The 15,672-nt window shown below is 39.1% G+C and overlaps 1 protein-coding gene across 1 annotated transcript in view; it reads left to right on the plus strand.

Annotated features, from left to right (window-relative positions):
* Positions 1–6,492: 6,492 nt before the first annotated feature.
* The window catches only part of TECRL (trans-2,3-enoyl-CoA reductase like), a 69,536-nt gene continuing 60,356 nt past the window's right edge, over positions 6,493–15,672 (plus strand). The window contains exon 1 of the mRNA XM_072862493.1: positions 6,493–6,726. Within this exon, the coding sequence (XP_072718594.1) occupies positions 6,493–6,726 (234 nt within the window). The remainder of the gene's footprint in view (positions 6,727–15,672) is intronic.

Genomic DNA, 15,672 nt, shown 5'->3' on the forward strand with positions numbered 1-15,672 from the left:
AATGTCAGTGGAATTTTTCTTAAAAGTAGTTCTTGGACAAGTTTGGGCAACATTTCCTTGCTTTCTAATACTGCTTTCTAATCTTTGCCTCAAAGAAACAGTGGGGTACAAAGCGTATTGTCTGTGTAAGGGCTTAAGCATGAACAGTGTTGATCTCCCTGTCTGACTGTCTGCAAAATGCCAAGACTGGCTTAAAAATCATATACTTTGTTTTGAAAAAAAAAAGTATCTTTGTTTCTAGACTTTGTGAGGTCAATCAAGTTTTCAGACATTCCTGTATGTTTCTAAGGGCTACACACTTACCTACGTGAAAAAGAATAACAAGGTAAGTAAGTAAAAGTAAATAAGTAAAAAAAATAAGTAAAATTATTTTTACTTTACTTTTACTTTACAAATAAGTAAAAAAAAAAAAAAAAGACATTTCATATTGCATTTCACATAGCCACATACTTCCAAATGCCATGTATTTAGGGGAAAGGACCATCATATGCCTCAAATAATGAGAATTAATAAAATCAGGGATAGCACAATTTGCACTGATTTAATTTAAACGAGAACGGAAAACTCTCAGCTGCACATCTGTAAATATACTCTTTATTGTCAATAACATTAAAAGATTGATCTAGCAGGTCACCTACAAAGATTCCTTTGGGCCTCTTCATCACCAGGAGCATCTCCTCAGGCTTATCCTTTGCTATGGACAGCAGTCCAACAGCTGTCTTTTACAATATATCCTGACTGCATCAGATTTGAGCTCTGTATCACGCTGTACTTATTTGGTAGAGAAGTAGGTGTGTGTTTGTGTGCAACAGGGGCTGTGGGTTTCACTTTGTATTTCTTGCAGATAGAATTACTGTGCCTGTCTGTTGGCTTTGCTCATTTCTCTTACATCTCTTGTGGATATCTGTGGGGGATAAAATAAGCGCCGGCTTTGGATTTGATTTGCACTGTGAGTTTGCTTCTAATTGGCACCACCTACACCAAAGTTTAAACTCAACATTTTCAGTTTTCAAAGCCAGAATGATAAAGCCAGACTACTAGAGTGAGGTTTTAAACAGCTGGCAAAACTCCATTGCTGTGATAGTGATAAAAACTTTCCCTGCAGGGATAAGGTGGGCACTGGAGAACTCTGGGCCCTGCTTGCAAGCTGTTCCCTGGTCTGTCCCTTCTCACAGCCTCTGAAGGATGTGGCCTGAGGCTTGTGGCTTTTGGCTGTGTAATGTTTCCATCGCGCAGTTCACAGGGTCAGAACGGCTGTCATCCTTTGCTGAGGAGCCCTGCCAGTATAGCCGAAGGGGAGGAACATGGGTGTGTATCACTTTTGCCCTGTCCCTTAGTACTGATGAGGTCTAGTTCTGACTTCAGCATTATTTAAAACAGTATTAGGATTGTTTTGTGTTACAGAGTCAGTGCACTCTCCTTCTGTGCCTTTCTATTCTGTCCATTACTTACTTGTTAAGAGATTTAGCTTCAAGAGAGAAAATTAAAGTACCAAGTAGTTTTTTGTAACACTGCAGAGCGTCTTCTAAGTGGCTTTTTTGTGTGTATGCACATGTAAATAGAATGCTTTAAATTGATTTTATGGCTGCTAAGGTAGGCATGTGCAGGCAAAGAAATCCCAGAGGTTCATGCAGGTTTTGTTGTTTTTTTTTTTTTCCTACCATGCAGCCTTTAAAAGTAGTGTTTGGGAATAACAGTATCAAATTTCACATACTATACCCTGCAATCTTAGATCTACATTCTTCATTTCTAACAGCTGGGGTCACATGGTTAAATTTCTACTATGCTTCAGAAATGCATTCTAGTTGTTACTAATATGATATGGATAACAGAATCAAACCAAATATTTAAAAGCATTAGCCCCCAAAATAATCTGGTAAACCTGTTCCTAAACTCTCAGCCAGATGAAGCCAGGCGCCAGACAAACAAATTATTTTTAGTGTTTTTCCAAATGAGTATGTTGTATCAGGTTCTTAAATCCTTCCTTGGACACCTCAGTAAAAAGAGACTGAAAGCATAGCTACACTCCTACCTGGTTCTGAAAATATTAAATCCAAGATTGAAATGGGGAGATGTGGAGCAGCGCTGATTAGATCAAGCGCAGTACCAGGCATCTGGACTGCACAGCTACAGAGGTGGTGAGGCCATGGGGCATGGTACGTACCACATGAACGTATTGGTTCAGACCTCCTTTAGCAAGGGGATCTCACTGCTTGTTTGCAACACAGTTGAGCACTTGGTCCCAGTGTCTCCTTCCCCAGCGTAATGAATGGCAGAATCTCCAAAAATGGGACACTGAAGTGAGTATGTGTGACCTTGGGAATCGCTTTGCTTTAGGCTGCATGACCTGCAGTACTGAACCCCACATACTTTGTGCTCTGGAGTCTTGTGTCTTGGAGGCATTGTTCAGTTCTTTGGCATCACAAAGCTGGTGGGAAAGGAATAACCCTGCTTCCACAAAGCATTTAAAGTGCGTGCGATAAAAAGGCGATGTGTGAGGGGCTGCTGACAAGCATCTGGACTGACAGAGATGACCCTCTGCTGCTGACTTAACAGTCGACATTCTGCAGACTGAAAGGAGATGACCAGTTCTCTGGGGAAGGAGGAGTACAAAACATGACCAAAGATGAAAAGGAACTTCAGAAGTGCCTTAAGGCCCCAGCTGAGATCTTGTGAAATCCCTTTGTGCCAGGCTGTCTGCAAAATGCATAGTGCAAGAGAGCCTCACACAGAGAAGGCATGTGGAATAGCACGAAAAACAGCAGTTCCCTAACAGCTCACAGGAAATCAGTGTCATAAGCAGAAACTGAATGCTAAGTCTCAGTCCCTGCCCAGCGCTTTGTTACCTGTTTTGTCACGACCCGCACAGGTTGATGCTTGTTTCAAGATACTGTATTAGAAGGATGCAAAAAGTCCACTACAGGTGTCGCTTTTGTTGTGAAAATATCAGCCGTTCAGTTAACCAGAAATGATGGCCCTGCTGCATGCTTTGGTGGCCGGCGTCCCCTCCCTCCTAGAAAAAGTGCCTTTCAGAAGGATGGCTTAACAAAATGCCTGCCCATCTGCAAAACAGCTCATGTCAGCCAAGTGCCAAGCGAGGAGAGGAGGTAGAGCCACAGTTTGAGAAGAGTTATGCCCATCCTTGTGGCCCCTCGAAAACATCGGCCCCTTATATGGCAGAAATTCAGTGCGAGCTGAAGCTGTCAGAGATGATTTAATTCTGGCTGAGTCCTCTTTGACTCCTCTCAGAGTTCCAGAATGGAGCTGAGGTCAGGGACTCAGTGACTGCTGGCTACTAGCCGTGCCACAGCTCCAGGAAGCTGCTGTGCCAGCAGCTCATACCCATGTAATGTGGATCAGTAAATCTCCCCACAGGACTGATTGCTTGCCCCCCATGCGCTGGGACTCCCCATCTCCAGTGTCGGGCACTGAGATGAGGTACATATAACTGCATTGAAAGGGAAGATGTGCCTTTTGTCCAGTAATTAATGTTTTCCTTCTATGTGCACTTCTACATAGAACGGGCTGAATTACTTCACATCGAGCCAGAACATCCAAACCCATTGATGACATTTCAAGCAAGTGCAGCACTTGTGGCATTAATGGCAAAATCTTCACTGCTTTTATGCATCTCCCTTTTAAAGCTTAGGTTATCAGTGGTAACTCTATCCCTGATTATTTTTGGTAGACTAGCTCTCACCCACCTTGTATACAAGTAATATATTTGTTGTAGACATGGTGCTGCAGTTTAATCCTAGACCCATAATTTAATACAGCAAGGAAAGGGCCAGTCACCTTCAGGGAAGCCCTACTAGTTTATGTCAGCAAAGTATTTGGGTCTGTAAAGACCGCTGTTTATCAAGATACTGAAATTGCATATGATCAGCTTAGATTGAGAAAATAAAAATATATTTTTGTAAGCATTTTCCTGGAATTGGTTCAGATATTCAAGCGTTCATTGGTCAGTAATAAAATTCAGATCATTTAAATGTCTGCAGTAAATCAAAAGCTTTTTTCAGAAGCAGCAGCTCAAATGTTATCATTTTAAATAGTTATAAATATACCCACAGTAATGACTGCAACACCAGTTCCTTATATACGCAGAAATTAGCCATGATTATCAATATTATTCTTTATTGCTTTTGAATTGAAATCAATTTCAAAATTTATTAATATATGCTATTACAGCTCACTGATTCATAGATTTCATGGCTAGAAGGGGATATTATATCAGCTTGTCTCATCTCTTGTACAGCAGTTTATACAGTTTCCTTGTAGTAGTCTGTTCAAATAAGTGTATCTTACACTTGGAATTTAGGACCTGTGTGTTCTGTGGTCTTTACCTGACTGTTTTTAGTAAGCCCCTTACAGTCGGCCAATAATTTGTCACTCTCCACATTCCAACTAGTTGTTTATACCAAAATTTCTGCTTGCTGTATTGACTCCACCAAGGTGGTGGTTCTTCGCACACATCTAAGCTCGGACACAGGTGTACTTTTTTGACCACAATATAATCTTATTCAAGTCTAACAACATTTCTTTTCTTTAGATGCTGACTTGTTTTGCATCAATGGCAAGACACTAACTGATTTCAGTACAGCCAAAATTTAATCCTTATTTGTATTAGGTGACCAATATTGTTATACGTCTGCCTTCCCACAGTCAGGGCTTTCCACTAACAAAGCCAGTGGAGGCATTCAAAGGTGCATGACTGCATCAAAAAGTAATAGGCACTTTTCTCTCAGACCTTAGCTACACAGAAGTTTGTCATGTCATATGGACATAAAGCATCTTAGTTATGAGTTGGAGTTAGCCGCTTTAGTCAGAACAACTGGCTAAAGAATCATAAATAAATTAGACTAGGTCTTGGTATTGCAAGTATTTTGTCATTGCAAATGCCCAGTCCTGTTACCACTGAGCTCAGACCTGTTCACGAGTTCAGCCCCTGCTAATTCGCTGTTTCCTTCTGCTATGTCTTTCCATATGTCTATAAGCAGGACACATTTCATGTATGCCAGCTTGATTCTCCAGAACTTAAGCACAACTTGATGTAGCATGGATTATTCCATCAACAGCAACTAGATATCTCATACACGTGAAGATGAGCATTATCTGTGAATATTGTCAGGAGAGGAGCTTTAGTTTGGAAATTGCCTTCCTTTGGGGGTCCCCCTCACTCTCATTTTTAATTCTTGCAAAAACTTATCTATTAGTTTCTCCGTTATTTCATAGAGCTTCTTGTCATGTGTTGCTAGACAAGCTGTGATGACCACTAAATTTTCTGTAAGTTATAGCAGAATCAAAGAAAAGAGACCTGTTCTCTTCCCACGCTGCCTCCCAGAGGGGATATTAGTTGTGTGGTCACTTTAATCTTGTGGAAGGTTTTTTTTAACTTAATTAAATTTCCTTAGTGTCACAAACCTATATGATTTTTGTAATAGTGATCATAGTTTCCCAGAGATTTTACCATGTAGAAATGCATTCAGAACTTACTCTGTGTCGCCCCTGGAAAGAGCTGTCTGCAGAAATCCGTGGCGCCCTTCTAACACTAATCCTAGGCAGCCCAGGGAAATTTAGGGAGAATCTCAGGATGGAAAAGTGCTGCTAGTTGTATTAAATCCTATAAAAAAGTCATACAAGGAAAACTGAACTTTAAACAAGGTTTGGAGAAGCCCTTTTAGAGAAAATGTGTTTTTTTAAGTAATCCTTATTTTTACCATTAAGGCTACTTTTTCTGCTGCAGACTTGTATTGTGGAAATTACTTGTCAGGAAAGAATAAGAAAATAGTAAAATGATCCAAGACCTGAATTAGTGCCTTTATGCTTATAATTTCCTTTACTTCAGTTGAGTTTCCCTGGCAGACCTGCAAGGAAAGCTCTACTCCATTAAGTAACAGAGAGAGTCCATAGTACTAAATACAGGCAGGCACAAGATCCTCTCTATATTTGCAAGCAACCCCTAAATTTTGCTGATGAAATCCTGGCATTTTGTTAGTAAATATTTCTAGAACAGATGACATCTGACATAATTTTGTAGATACATACTAAGGGTGCGTACATACACACAAATATATAACATATATATATACGCATACCTATACATATGCGCCTATGTGGACACTTCTAAACATCTGTCTCAACAGATAACAGTGGAATTTGCTGCATTCATTCCCAATTCCTTTGGGGCTCTGGAATTTCAGGATCTGACTACTAATAGGAAATCTCTAGATGTGTTGTTTGAAATGCTGGTTTAAATAAAAAATAAAGCAGCAGCAATAGAGCACATCACAATAGCAGGTTAAATATAGACATGGATTACAGAGCCATTGTTTTCACTCCTGCTAAATAAGACAGTACTCTTAAAATGGAACACCACTTGACCTTTCGTGTCTCATTCAGTCTGTGATTGTATTTAACTGATGCAGGGAGGAAACATTTTCCCCCTGGAACTGTCCCCTGTTGATATGACGATCAGTACTGCTGGGTCACACCATGCACAGGAGGCAGAAACCCAGCGCTCTAGAACACAAGAGGGATCCTGCAGCTCATGGAAGAGCTCTGTCCATGTCCCACAATGACACACGCTCTTTTTTCAACTTCTCTCAGCTTGTGCTCTCTGCTGGCCATCTCAAAGCACCACCAGTGCTCAAACATTCAAAAATCACTTACTTTGAAGTGGAAATTCTTGATGTGCAAAGCAAGAAGCAGATCTGCATTGTGGACAAGGTGAGTGTATTATTCCAGCATGCTGGGGCTGTGCCTGGTTCACACGGTGCCACTTCAGGGACTCTGTTTTCACTCTGTTGTGGTCTTATTCTGTAATAGAAATACTTTCATTCTTTTCTCTGGGAGATATGCAGAACTTCTCGTTAGTCACAATCCTTGGCTGTTTTTCTCCAGGATTTTTACAAATAATTCAGCACTGGTTTCTTTTAGACCTCCTGGCTGCTCTGTGGACTCAAGATATGTCCTTAGGCTGTCTCGTGACACTTAGATTACAGTGTTTATTTCAGAGCATGATACTTAAACGTCTGCTTCAGAATGGACATTCAGTTTTAATACATTTGTAAAGCTTAGCATCTCTGCAATGCTGTGGGTTCTTGTTGGTATCTAAACGTACTCAGCTTTGCCCTACTTATCAGATTGGGCAGGAACCTGGCAATTTTTTAAAATTTTTATTTTTAAACAAAGGATCTTAGCTAAGAGAGGGTGTTTTTTTTAATAATGTGAATCAAAAATATAAACTACAGTCAAATTGTATAAGTAGGGTGAGAGGACTGGGTAGGAAGGAAGTTTACAGCACAGTAAACAACAGCTGAAAAAATACTTCATAAATATTTTCACCCCAGTTTTTGTGATTCATTGTCCCTCAGCAGAAGAGCTGGTCTCTTGCATGCCATGAAAATGGGAATCCTAATCTATTTAGACTATAAAATTTTCCAGTAACATAGTAGAGTTTTGAGACTTACTGTTTTGCTAGAAGACAAAAAAAAAAATTCCCTTATTCTCACTGGCAACAGCTGGAACCGGTGGATAAGTTTGCTTCAAATGTTTAATTTAATGCCTTTGAAATAATCAGGGTGGAATACTACCAGATTTCTAGTGATCTTGATTGTTTAAAGGGTGTTTTTGCAATTTGTATGCCTAGTTAAAGGTAAATGTCTCATTTGTTCATTCTTAATGGGGCAAAATATTTTTTGAGATTTTTTAAATCTAGCCAAAGGGGAAACATGTACAAAATGGTCAAACAAATATGATGACTATTAAGACCAGTTCTAATGATAGTGTTTGCATTATTTAATTTATGAGTGATATTTACACAGTTATTAAAAAGGGTTATCTAAATACTATACTGAATAAGGTTTCGATCAAAAAAAAGACTGAGTCTGTTTCTTATCATAAGCTTTCCTATAGTGTCATTAAAAGAAATATATTAACAGAAACAGAATTAGGCCAAGAGCCACATTTCAGGAATCCTTCCATGATGCACGGAATAAAGGTAGTCTGCTGGGACAATAGCAGACCTGCGTTTTAATCTTTATTCTGAAGTTTGATGACCCTGAACATTTTCTACACCTTCTCCAAACCATGGACTCTGCCCCGTAGCAGTGGAAAGAAAGTTACAAGTGGTGATTGCAAAGTACTCTCTATGTAGAGGTAAAACACATACAGAGGAACAATAGCAACTGTAAACTGAAAGCATCTGCTCAGGAATCTATGTTCAATTTACATGGCAAATGGCCATCAGCAAGGACCTTTTTTATTTTTTTGGCACAGTACCAAGGGATTGGTGCAAGTATAGTGCAAGGCTGAGATTTCCAAGACTGCCTAAAGAGTTTGGATTTTGAATGCACATTCACCTGGCTGTCTAAATCCCTTAATTTGCTGTGATAATCCCTTCCTAAAGCAACCCTGAAAGTGTAGAAGTTGAGTTCCTAAGTTCCGTGAACACTTGTTAGTGTTGGTGAGCTTCATTTCAGTTGGTTATTAGAGCAAACAAGAGACCATTTTACTGGATTATGCATTATCTTCTGCTTAATTAAATACAACATTGATACAGACCCAACATGACACTTCTAATGCCTGTTTTCTGTTTGTAAGATAATAATGATTAGCTTAATTTCTCAGGGTTGCATGTAATTATTACTTGTCAGGATTTATAATAGGGGAGAATAGGAACCATAGATTTTAAAATGTATATATTTACACTCTTATTGCATATTGTTAGTAGTTCAGACTATTATGATTTAGCAAACACATTTGTAATATTCTCAGATTAATAAATCTAAAGGGACAAACTATATTATAATGGCAGAGAGAAGACCCCTTTCTTTTTCCACCTAGTGGAAACTCAGGCAGAGTGATTAGATGATTAATGCTATGTGGTTAAATACCAGTCACTGCTTCCAGAGCGTTAGTTTCTATGAGACTCTTGCATATGCATATGAATCCTATTCAGATTAGTGGGAGCTCTGTAAAATGTGCAAAATGATGATACCTCTAACTAGTTTTGGTATTTAGAAAGAAAAGATGTCTTGTGCTCAATGCAGTGTCAGGGATTTAGAAGAGGTGTGTTCAGCTGTGTGATCTTGAGCAATCAGTTGACATCAGTAGGCTTTGGATCCAGCATAAGTAACTGTGAATTAATTCTCCATCTGTAAAATGAAAATAACATTATATCCTTTGGCTTTCTTACCCATCTTACACTTTGGGGAAGGATCAGTCACTTATATTAAGTGAGCTGAGTGGAATGGTTACTACAAGGTCGTGATTGTCTTTTAAGACTGGCTTAAAGGAGCAGAATAAATACATCTTTGCCTGGTTTTTAAGCCTGTAAGATGCATTCACATCTTACTGCAGGCTTTTCCGCAGAAAAAAAATATTGAAAGAAAGTAGTAGAAGAGGAAAACCCCAGACATTTTGTCCCATAATCATCCCCTCCAGGAGCTGGGTCTTGAAGAAAAATACCTAATCTTGCAAAACTTGAAGCAAATTCACAAGAGTCAGCAACACTGGCAGTTCATTTTGCACATGCACACTTTGAAAGTAAAATTCTTTACAGAAGTATAATTTCTTTTATTTAATATTGCCAACCTGCTCTGGGGACTTTCTCTGCTATGGAAATGACATTATGCAAGTAGTTTGGTGCACATGAGCTTTTCCAGCAAGTTACTTAAAGAATTTAAAAGAGAAATAATAACAGTATGATCTTTTTCCCCAGATTTGCTCTTGGTACAGAAATTAATTCTGAGGTGAGATGTCATGGAGAAGAGGCTTCAGATTTTGGTGATGGGGAGAGAAGGGAGGAAACACAAACCTGTCTGAAAATTTTTTTTCCAGTTATTCTACAAAATGTCCCCAGACTACTTCTGGCAGGACAATAGGCACTGGGGATTTATAGACAAAAGGGGACTACCTTTGGCAGTTGGAGAAAGGCTTCAAAAAGAGGTTAGTAGGGAAAGCTAATTTAAACCTAGACTACAACCCTGTCCATCTGTCCTTAAAAGCAATATATAAATGCTCAGAGGAGGTACCCTGAGACTGTACTCATGTGAGCAAAGGTATCCGTGCTCTGATGTGATGGCAGCAGGGGGCCAAAAGGCACTGAGGTTTCAAGATGCACGACTGGCATCCTGCTCTCCGCACTGCCCATGACAGGGCAAGAGTCCAGGCGTGCGGGTCAGTTTGAATGACAGAGTCCTGGGTCTTCCTTCGTTCCCCGATCCCCGGGGAGGCAGGCTGGTGTCCTCACACACAGCGTGGCTCGGCTGTGTGCAGAGCATCTTGCCTGACCTGAGATCCCTCTATGGCCCAGGAGAGGACTTCTCGGAACAGAAAGGTGTTTACCCAAGCAGGCAAAGGCCTTACAAGAACCGGTGGCTGAAAGCCACAATTAGGCAAATTTATCCAAGAAATTTGTCCCATATTTTGACAGTCAATCAAAGGGTGATAAGAAACAGCTGGGCATGTTGTGGGTGAATCTTCAGTCACTTGCAAATCGCTACTGCATTTTTTTAAGATGTTCTGTAGTTGAAACATGAGTCATACAGGTTTCTTGCTCAAGGAGAGAAAAAAGTATTCAGCAAGGAATAAATCTATTCTTTGGCCAGTGTAAAGCAGCAGGGGAGCCTAGATGATCACAATTCCCTTTTTTCCTCACAATTGTTAATTTCTATGGAAGAAGTTCCTGTCTGTCAGTAAAGAGGAGAGGGCATGAGGGCATGTAATTAGCGATTTCTTGTTAGAAATATTTTCAATGAAAAAGAGTCCTAAAATGTCTAAGGATTTTGGTTCCCATGTTACTTCCCAAAAGCTATAGAAAACAACAGAACATGCAACATTCATCAAGTCTTAAAAATGAAAGAAAATAATTCCTTTTTGTATTTTTTAACAAATAATCCACATTTTTCATCGTCAGCCACAACTTATGAAAAATACATAGCTACTCAAAAACTGTTTTACTTGTACATTAATCCAAAAGCCTGATGTAGGTTAGTTTTAAAGTTATGGATGTGCAGTGATTTGATTTATAAATGCTGTTAAGGCAACTCATAACTGTTTCTTTTATAGCATTCACTGTATAATATTTTTTTCTTCAGATTAACTTGTAGTAAAATGCATTTTCCCACAAACATAGTGCAATGTAATTAATTTTGCATGAGTTGCTTTTAAGGCAGAAAGTGTTACACAATATAGTTTTTACAGAATAAATCACCTTTGGGGAAACCAGCAAAGAAAGCTTTTTCCCATCAAAAGCCTCAGAGCTCAGTAGTTTTGTGCAATTTTGTGCGATTTTGCAAGTTAAGCTATAAGCAGAGGTGCAAACTGAGGTTTTGGCTGCTACACAGTGGGCCTGCTTTCCAGAAAACTTCTTAAGGACTACAGAAGAGAGCTTGCTTCCTAAGGTGTGCACGACAGAAGCTCTTTTCTTGGTGTGCTGCAAAGATGACAGAAGCTACTTTCCTACTGTTCCTTAAACCAGCCCTCCATGCACCCAGTGCCCTGTCCCACTGAAATATCTTTGGAAAACCCAGTTACTGATAGTTAAATGTTTGTGGTTAATGATATATAATGTAAGAACATTTAACTATATGTTTGTGAGTGTAAACGTGCCGTGCAATGCCTACAGTGAAATTCATGTGAACATTGTTATTTTTCTTAAATTAAAGGATCCTTGCGTTGGGCCTGTCCTTTTGTTACTCATTTTTGTCGCGCCCAGCATAACACAAATCTATGTGTCAATCCAGTCACTTACATATACAACTCTTCTTGCTGTTAAATATTACACTGTATATGTATTACTACATCTCTTGCCAAAGATGAATTAAGGCTTATTCTGATTACTCTGAAAGGCTCATCTGTCTCTGAAGGACTTCACAAACATTTTTGTTTGTAAAGCACCTAAAACAATAGTGTCCTTGTATCTGCACACTATGGCTTAGCAGTACAATGGATTTACACTGGCATGACAACAAAATCAGATACATGCAGAAATGGTATCTCCAGTATCAGAAATCTATTACTCTTGCCTGTGGGTTGCAGCTCTGTCACCGAAAGTGAGCAGTCAAGAACAGTCAGCAGCAGCGCTCTTTTGCATAGTCATCTCTAGCAAATAAAAATAACTTCTCACATCATGACTTGGAGGTTAGACATACCACATTCATTTTAGGTGAGCAAATACAATCATTAAAGTAGGCAATGAAACTCTGCAAAGGAACTCCTTGCAGTACCAGGACACTGCCTTTTACATCAGACTCTCCTCATTTGCTTCATTCTAGGGAAGTACAGTAAAGAAGTCCTTTCCTAGGAAAGAGATTAATATTTTCATTGCCTTGTATAGTCTTTTTTTCCCTAAATCTTGCAATTTTAATATTACACTTCACAGGACTCTGTATTCTTCCTTGTGGAGAATGAGCAGAACCTGTGCACTTCCACAGTGGCCTCATTTCATGCACAGGATTTTTAAGATCATCATCTTTCTCATTCAAGCAATCTATCATTAGAGATGTTCTGCCTCTGATGCCAACGACACCCAAAGGGATTGAATAACCAGCTATGTCAAAGGAAGGGGCTTCCATGGGAAGACCACACATTGGTGCTGAGTCCCACAAACTAGGGATTCCCACAGCAATACGGGTGAAGGAACACAGACACAAAACTAGCTGGATGTAGGCTCATTGCTGTGGAAGTCCTCTTTTTTACTTCCTTTTGGAAGGAGGATTTCACAGTGTCTTGTGTCTTTTACTGTACGTTTTCACAGCATCCAGCACAATGGGGATCTGGTCCCTGCTGGGAGGCACTGCAAGAAAATACATTACATTTACAAATATGTTATAAAGTATATGTGTTTTCTTGCCCATAAGAATTGAATCTTATGCCTACCCCCCAGTGCTGGAGGTGATGACAGTAGTATTTTCTTCCTCAGTTATTAGTTACACTTGGTAAAGTAGGTAAACATATTCAAATTCTGTTGAAGCAATGCATGACACTCATTTCTTCATGCTCTATGAGAAATTCACATCATTTTAATGTCAATATAGCTACAGATAGTTTCAGATTAAAAGAAGCAACTAGACATATTCATTTCTGCTTGCTCTTTGCTGTCACCATTCTTGTTTCAATACGGCTTTTTAAATGAAATACCTGGAGAAATGCCCTTTGATTTATCTAGAAGAGAGAGACTGAGGAGGGGAGAAGCTGGTGGCTTTAGGGCATTTAGCATTTGTAAAGGTATAATTTAAAGAATTACAGAAACCACTACAGAAGACTAATGCTTCAGCTGATACTAATTTTCAAAGCTTAGAAGTGCCTTTAAATGACAGATTTTATACATCTCTTATTTTAGATAGAAAACTCTAAGCCTGGGGGGAAGAAAGAAAGAAAGAGTGAAATATAATAAATGATCCAAAAAATTTAAGCTCGATTCAAAGTTCAGTGAAAACAAGAGAATTAATTCTTAAGACACCAGTGGTCCTCCAGCTCTTCATGAACATAAACCATTCTGGCCAATAGTAAAAGCCAGCTATGCTACCAGAGCAGTGAATATTGCCTAAAGTTTATCTGTAGTGACAGATTCCCAGCCAGTGTGAAAATGGCCTCTTCCTGAACAAAGTTACGACATTTTACCCCGGCTGCATTTTACCCCTTTGATGCCTTATTGCATCAAAGATAACGCACAGATTATTACAAATTATGAATGCACTGGAGCAATATAAGACCATAGGGAGCTGTAGGTGTTTTATTAGTCTAATGGTTAATCAGCACAACCCATGATGGAAATTTAGGTGTATAATGGCATCTCATAGAGGCATTATTGTAGCATTAAAATACTCCTGACCATGATTTATTGGTCCATCAGAACATGCTTCAGGTTCTTTCTGAAATCAGACCTGTGATTCTTCACAAAATACCTGAGCCATGTAGTAATAGATCTATAATATCTAACAGAATATATTAATGCTATCACTATAACGTATCTGCCTATGTTTAAACAATTCTGGATTTTAAAAAGTCCTTAAAATGCATGCTTTCCTTTTTTAATATATACAGCTCTTGTACTGCAAGAGAACAAATTGTGGCAGTCAGAGAATCAGTACCAGAAGTACAGCAAGCATCTCTTCATTGCACTTGGTATTGTGAAAAGTACTTAGATTTCTAACTGACCTGATGTTGTCTCATAATCACCCTTGTTTCCCATTCCTTTCTGCTTCTCAGCTTCATACTTCCCCTCATGGACCACAGGGCGCTTGCTGTCTCTCCATCTTTCCCTGCCTGCTCTCCCCAACATAACTTTGGACCTACTGGCCAAATTCAAATACATCTGAAAGAGGAAGAAAAAGGCTCAAAAGATTACTTAGTTCCTGCTTGTCTAATGGAAACTGGTGGCTGGGTAGCATAGTGTTTCAGAGCAGGGAGCACAGGCAGAGTGCAGCCTTCACCCCTGCTGTACACCAGTAGCCAGCTCTCAGTTCAATGTTCACATTCTGACTGGGCAATCAGCAAGTGCATGGTAGCAAAACAGCCCCAGTTTCTTGCCCAGTGGAAAAGTCACAGGAGACAGGGAAGGGATATGGGGCAGCTGGAAAAGGCTTTGGGGTCCTTTATTAGTAGAAAGTAAGGCTTTGATAGCCTTTCTACTCATAGAACCACTTCTTTTGCCAATACATGGTCTCCTGTGAATTTTGAGTCAGTTGATCTCACTCTTGCTTTTTGTTTTCATACAGTCCCCCAAATAGTTTGTGACCATCCTGTGCTAAGTATTGATTGAGTTTCTTGGGTGCACTGATTGATTTTAAATGCTAGCAGTTTGCATAAGTATAAAAAAGCAAGCAGAAATCTCAACAGCCATTTGATAGAAAAGGGAAGACAAATTCAGAGAGATTTCACAGCTAAACTATATGCTTAATCTCTGCTAGGAGTGGCAATCAAAATCCAAACAAAACTCTAACCCCCACCTTCTTCTTGAGAAGAACTGGTCAAAATTAGGGTTGGGGTTTTTTTGTTTGTTTGGTTTTTTTAAGTGCATATCCCAAATGTTGTTCTCTTTGCAAATTACAGTGAAAACAAATGAGTCTTGAATTTTTGATGAGGTAGAATTTGGGAAAGATTGTATTACAAATTAATTTTGGAATATTTCAATCTGTTATGACACAATAAATATTTCATTTCGAGTGCAATTTATTTTACAATAGTGCATTTATTTGAATATTATTTCCTATTGGGTTATTTTCCATGGCATGAGAGCCATGTGTTATATTATTTTACACTATCATGATTGATGTGTCATAAAATAATGCAAAAGTAATGAAAGTTCCATGCTGATGAGAAATAAAAGAAACAAAAATAGCACAACGAAATGAATCTTCAGCATGTTCCTGAAGCAGGATTTTAAAAAAACCCATTTTCTATTTCATTTTTAAAATGTGAAGTCAATACAAACTTACACATCCAGAGTTTTCCCAGACCAATTCCATTTTCCTGGTAGAAAAGCGTTGTGACAGAGGCTTCCTGACTGGTTCTGCTGTTAAACTCAAGGTGAATACAGCAACCTTATTCGGTTCCCTTTAACAAAAGGTCAGAAGGCACGGAGGCATGCCAATTCTAGTCAGATTTGCTCAGAAATAGGTGACAGTGCTGAATTCTGTAAATTGAGGGATGGCCTGCACGCCTTTT

This window comes from Ciconia boyciana, chromosome 5 (assembly GCF_034638445.1).
Source record: "Ciconia boyciana chromosome 5, ASM3463844v1, whole genome shotgun sequence".
In the NCBI taxonomy this organism is placed as follows: Eukaryota; Metazoa; Chordata; class Aves; order Ciconiiformes; family Ciconiidae; genus Ciconia; species Ciconia boyciana.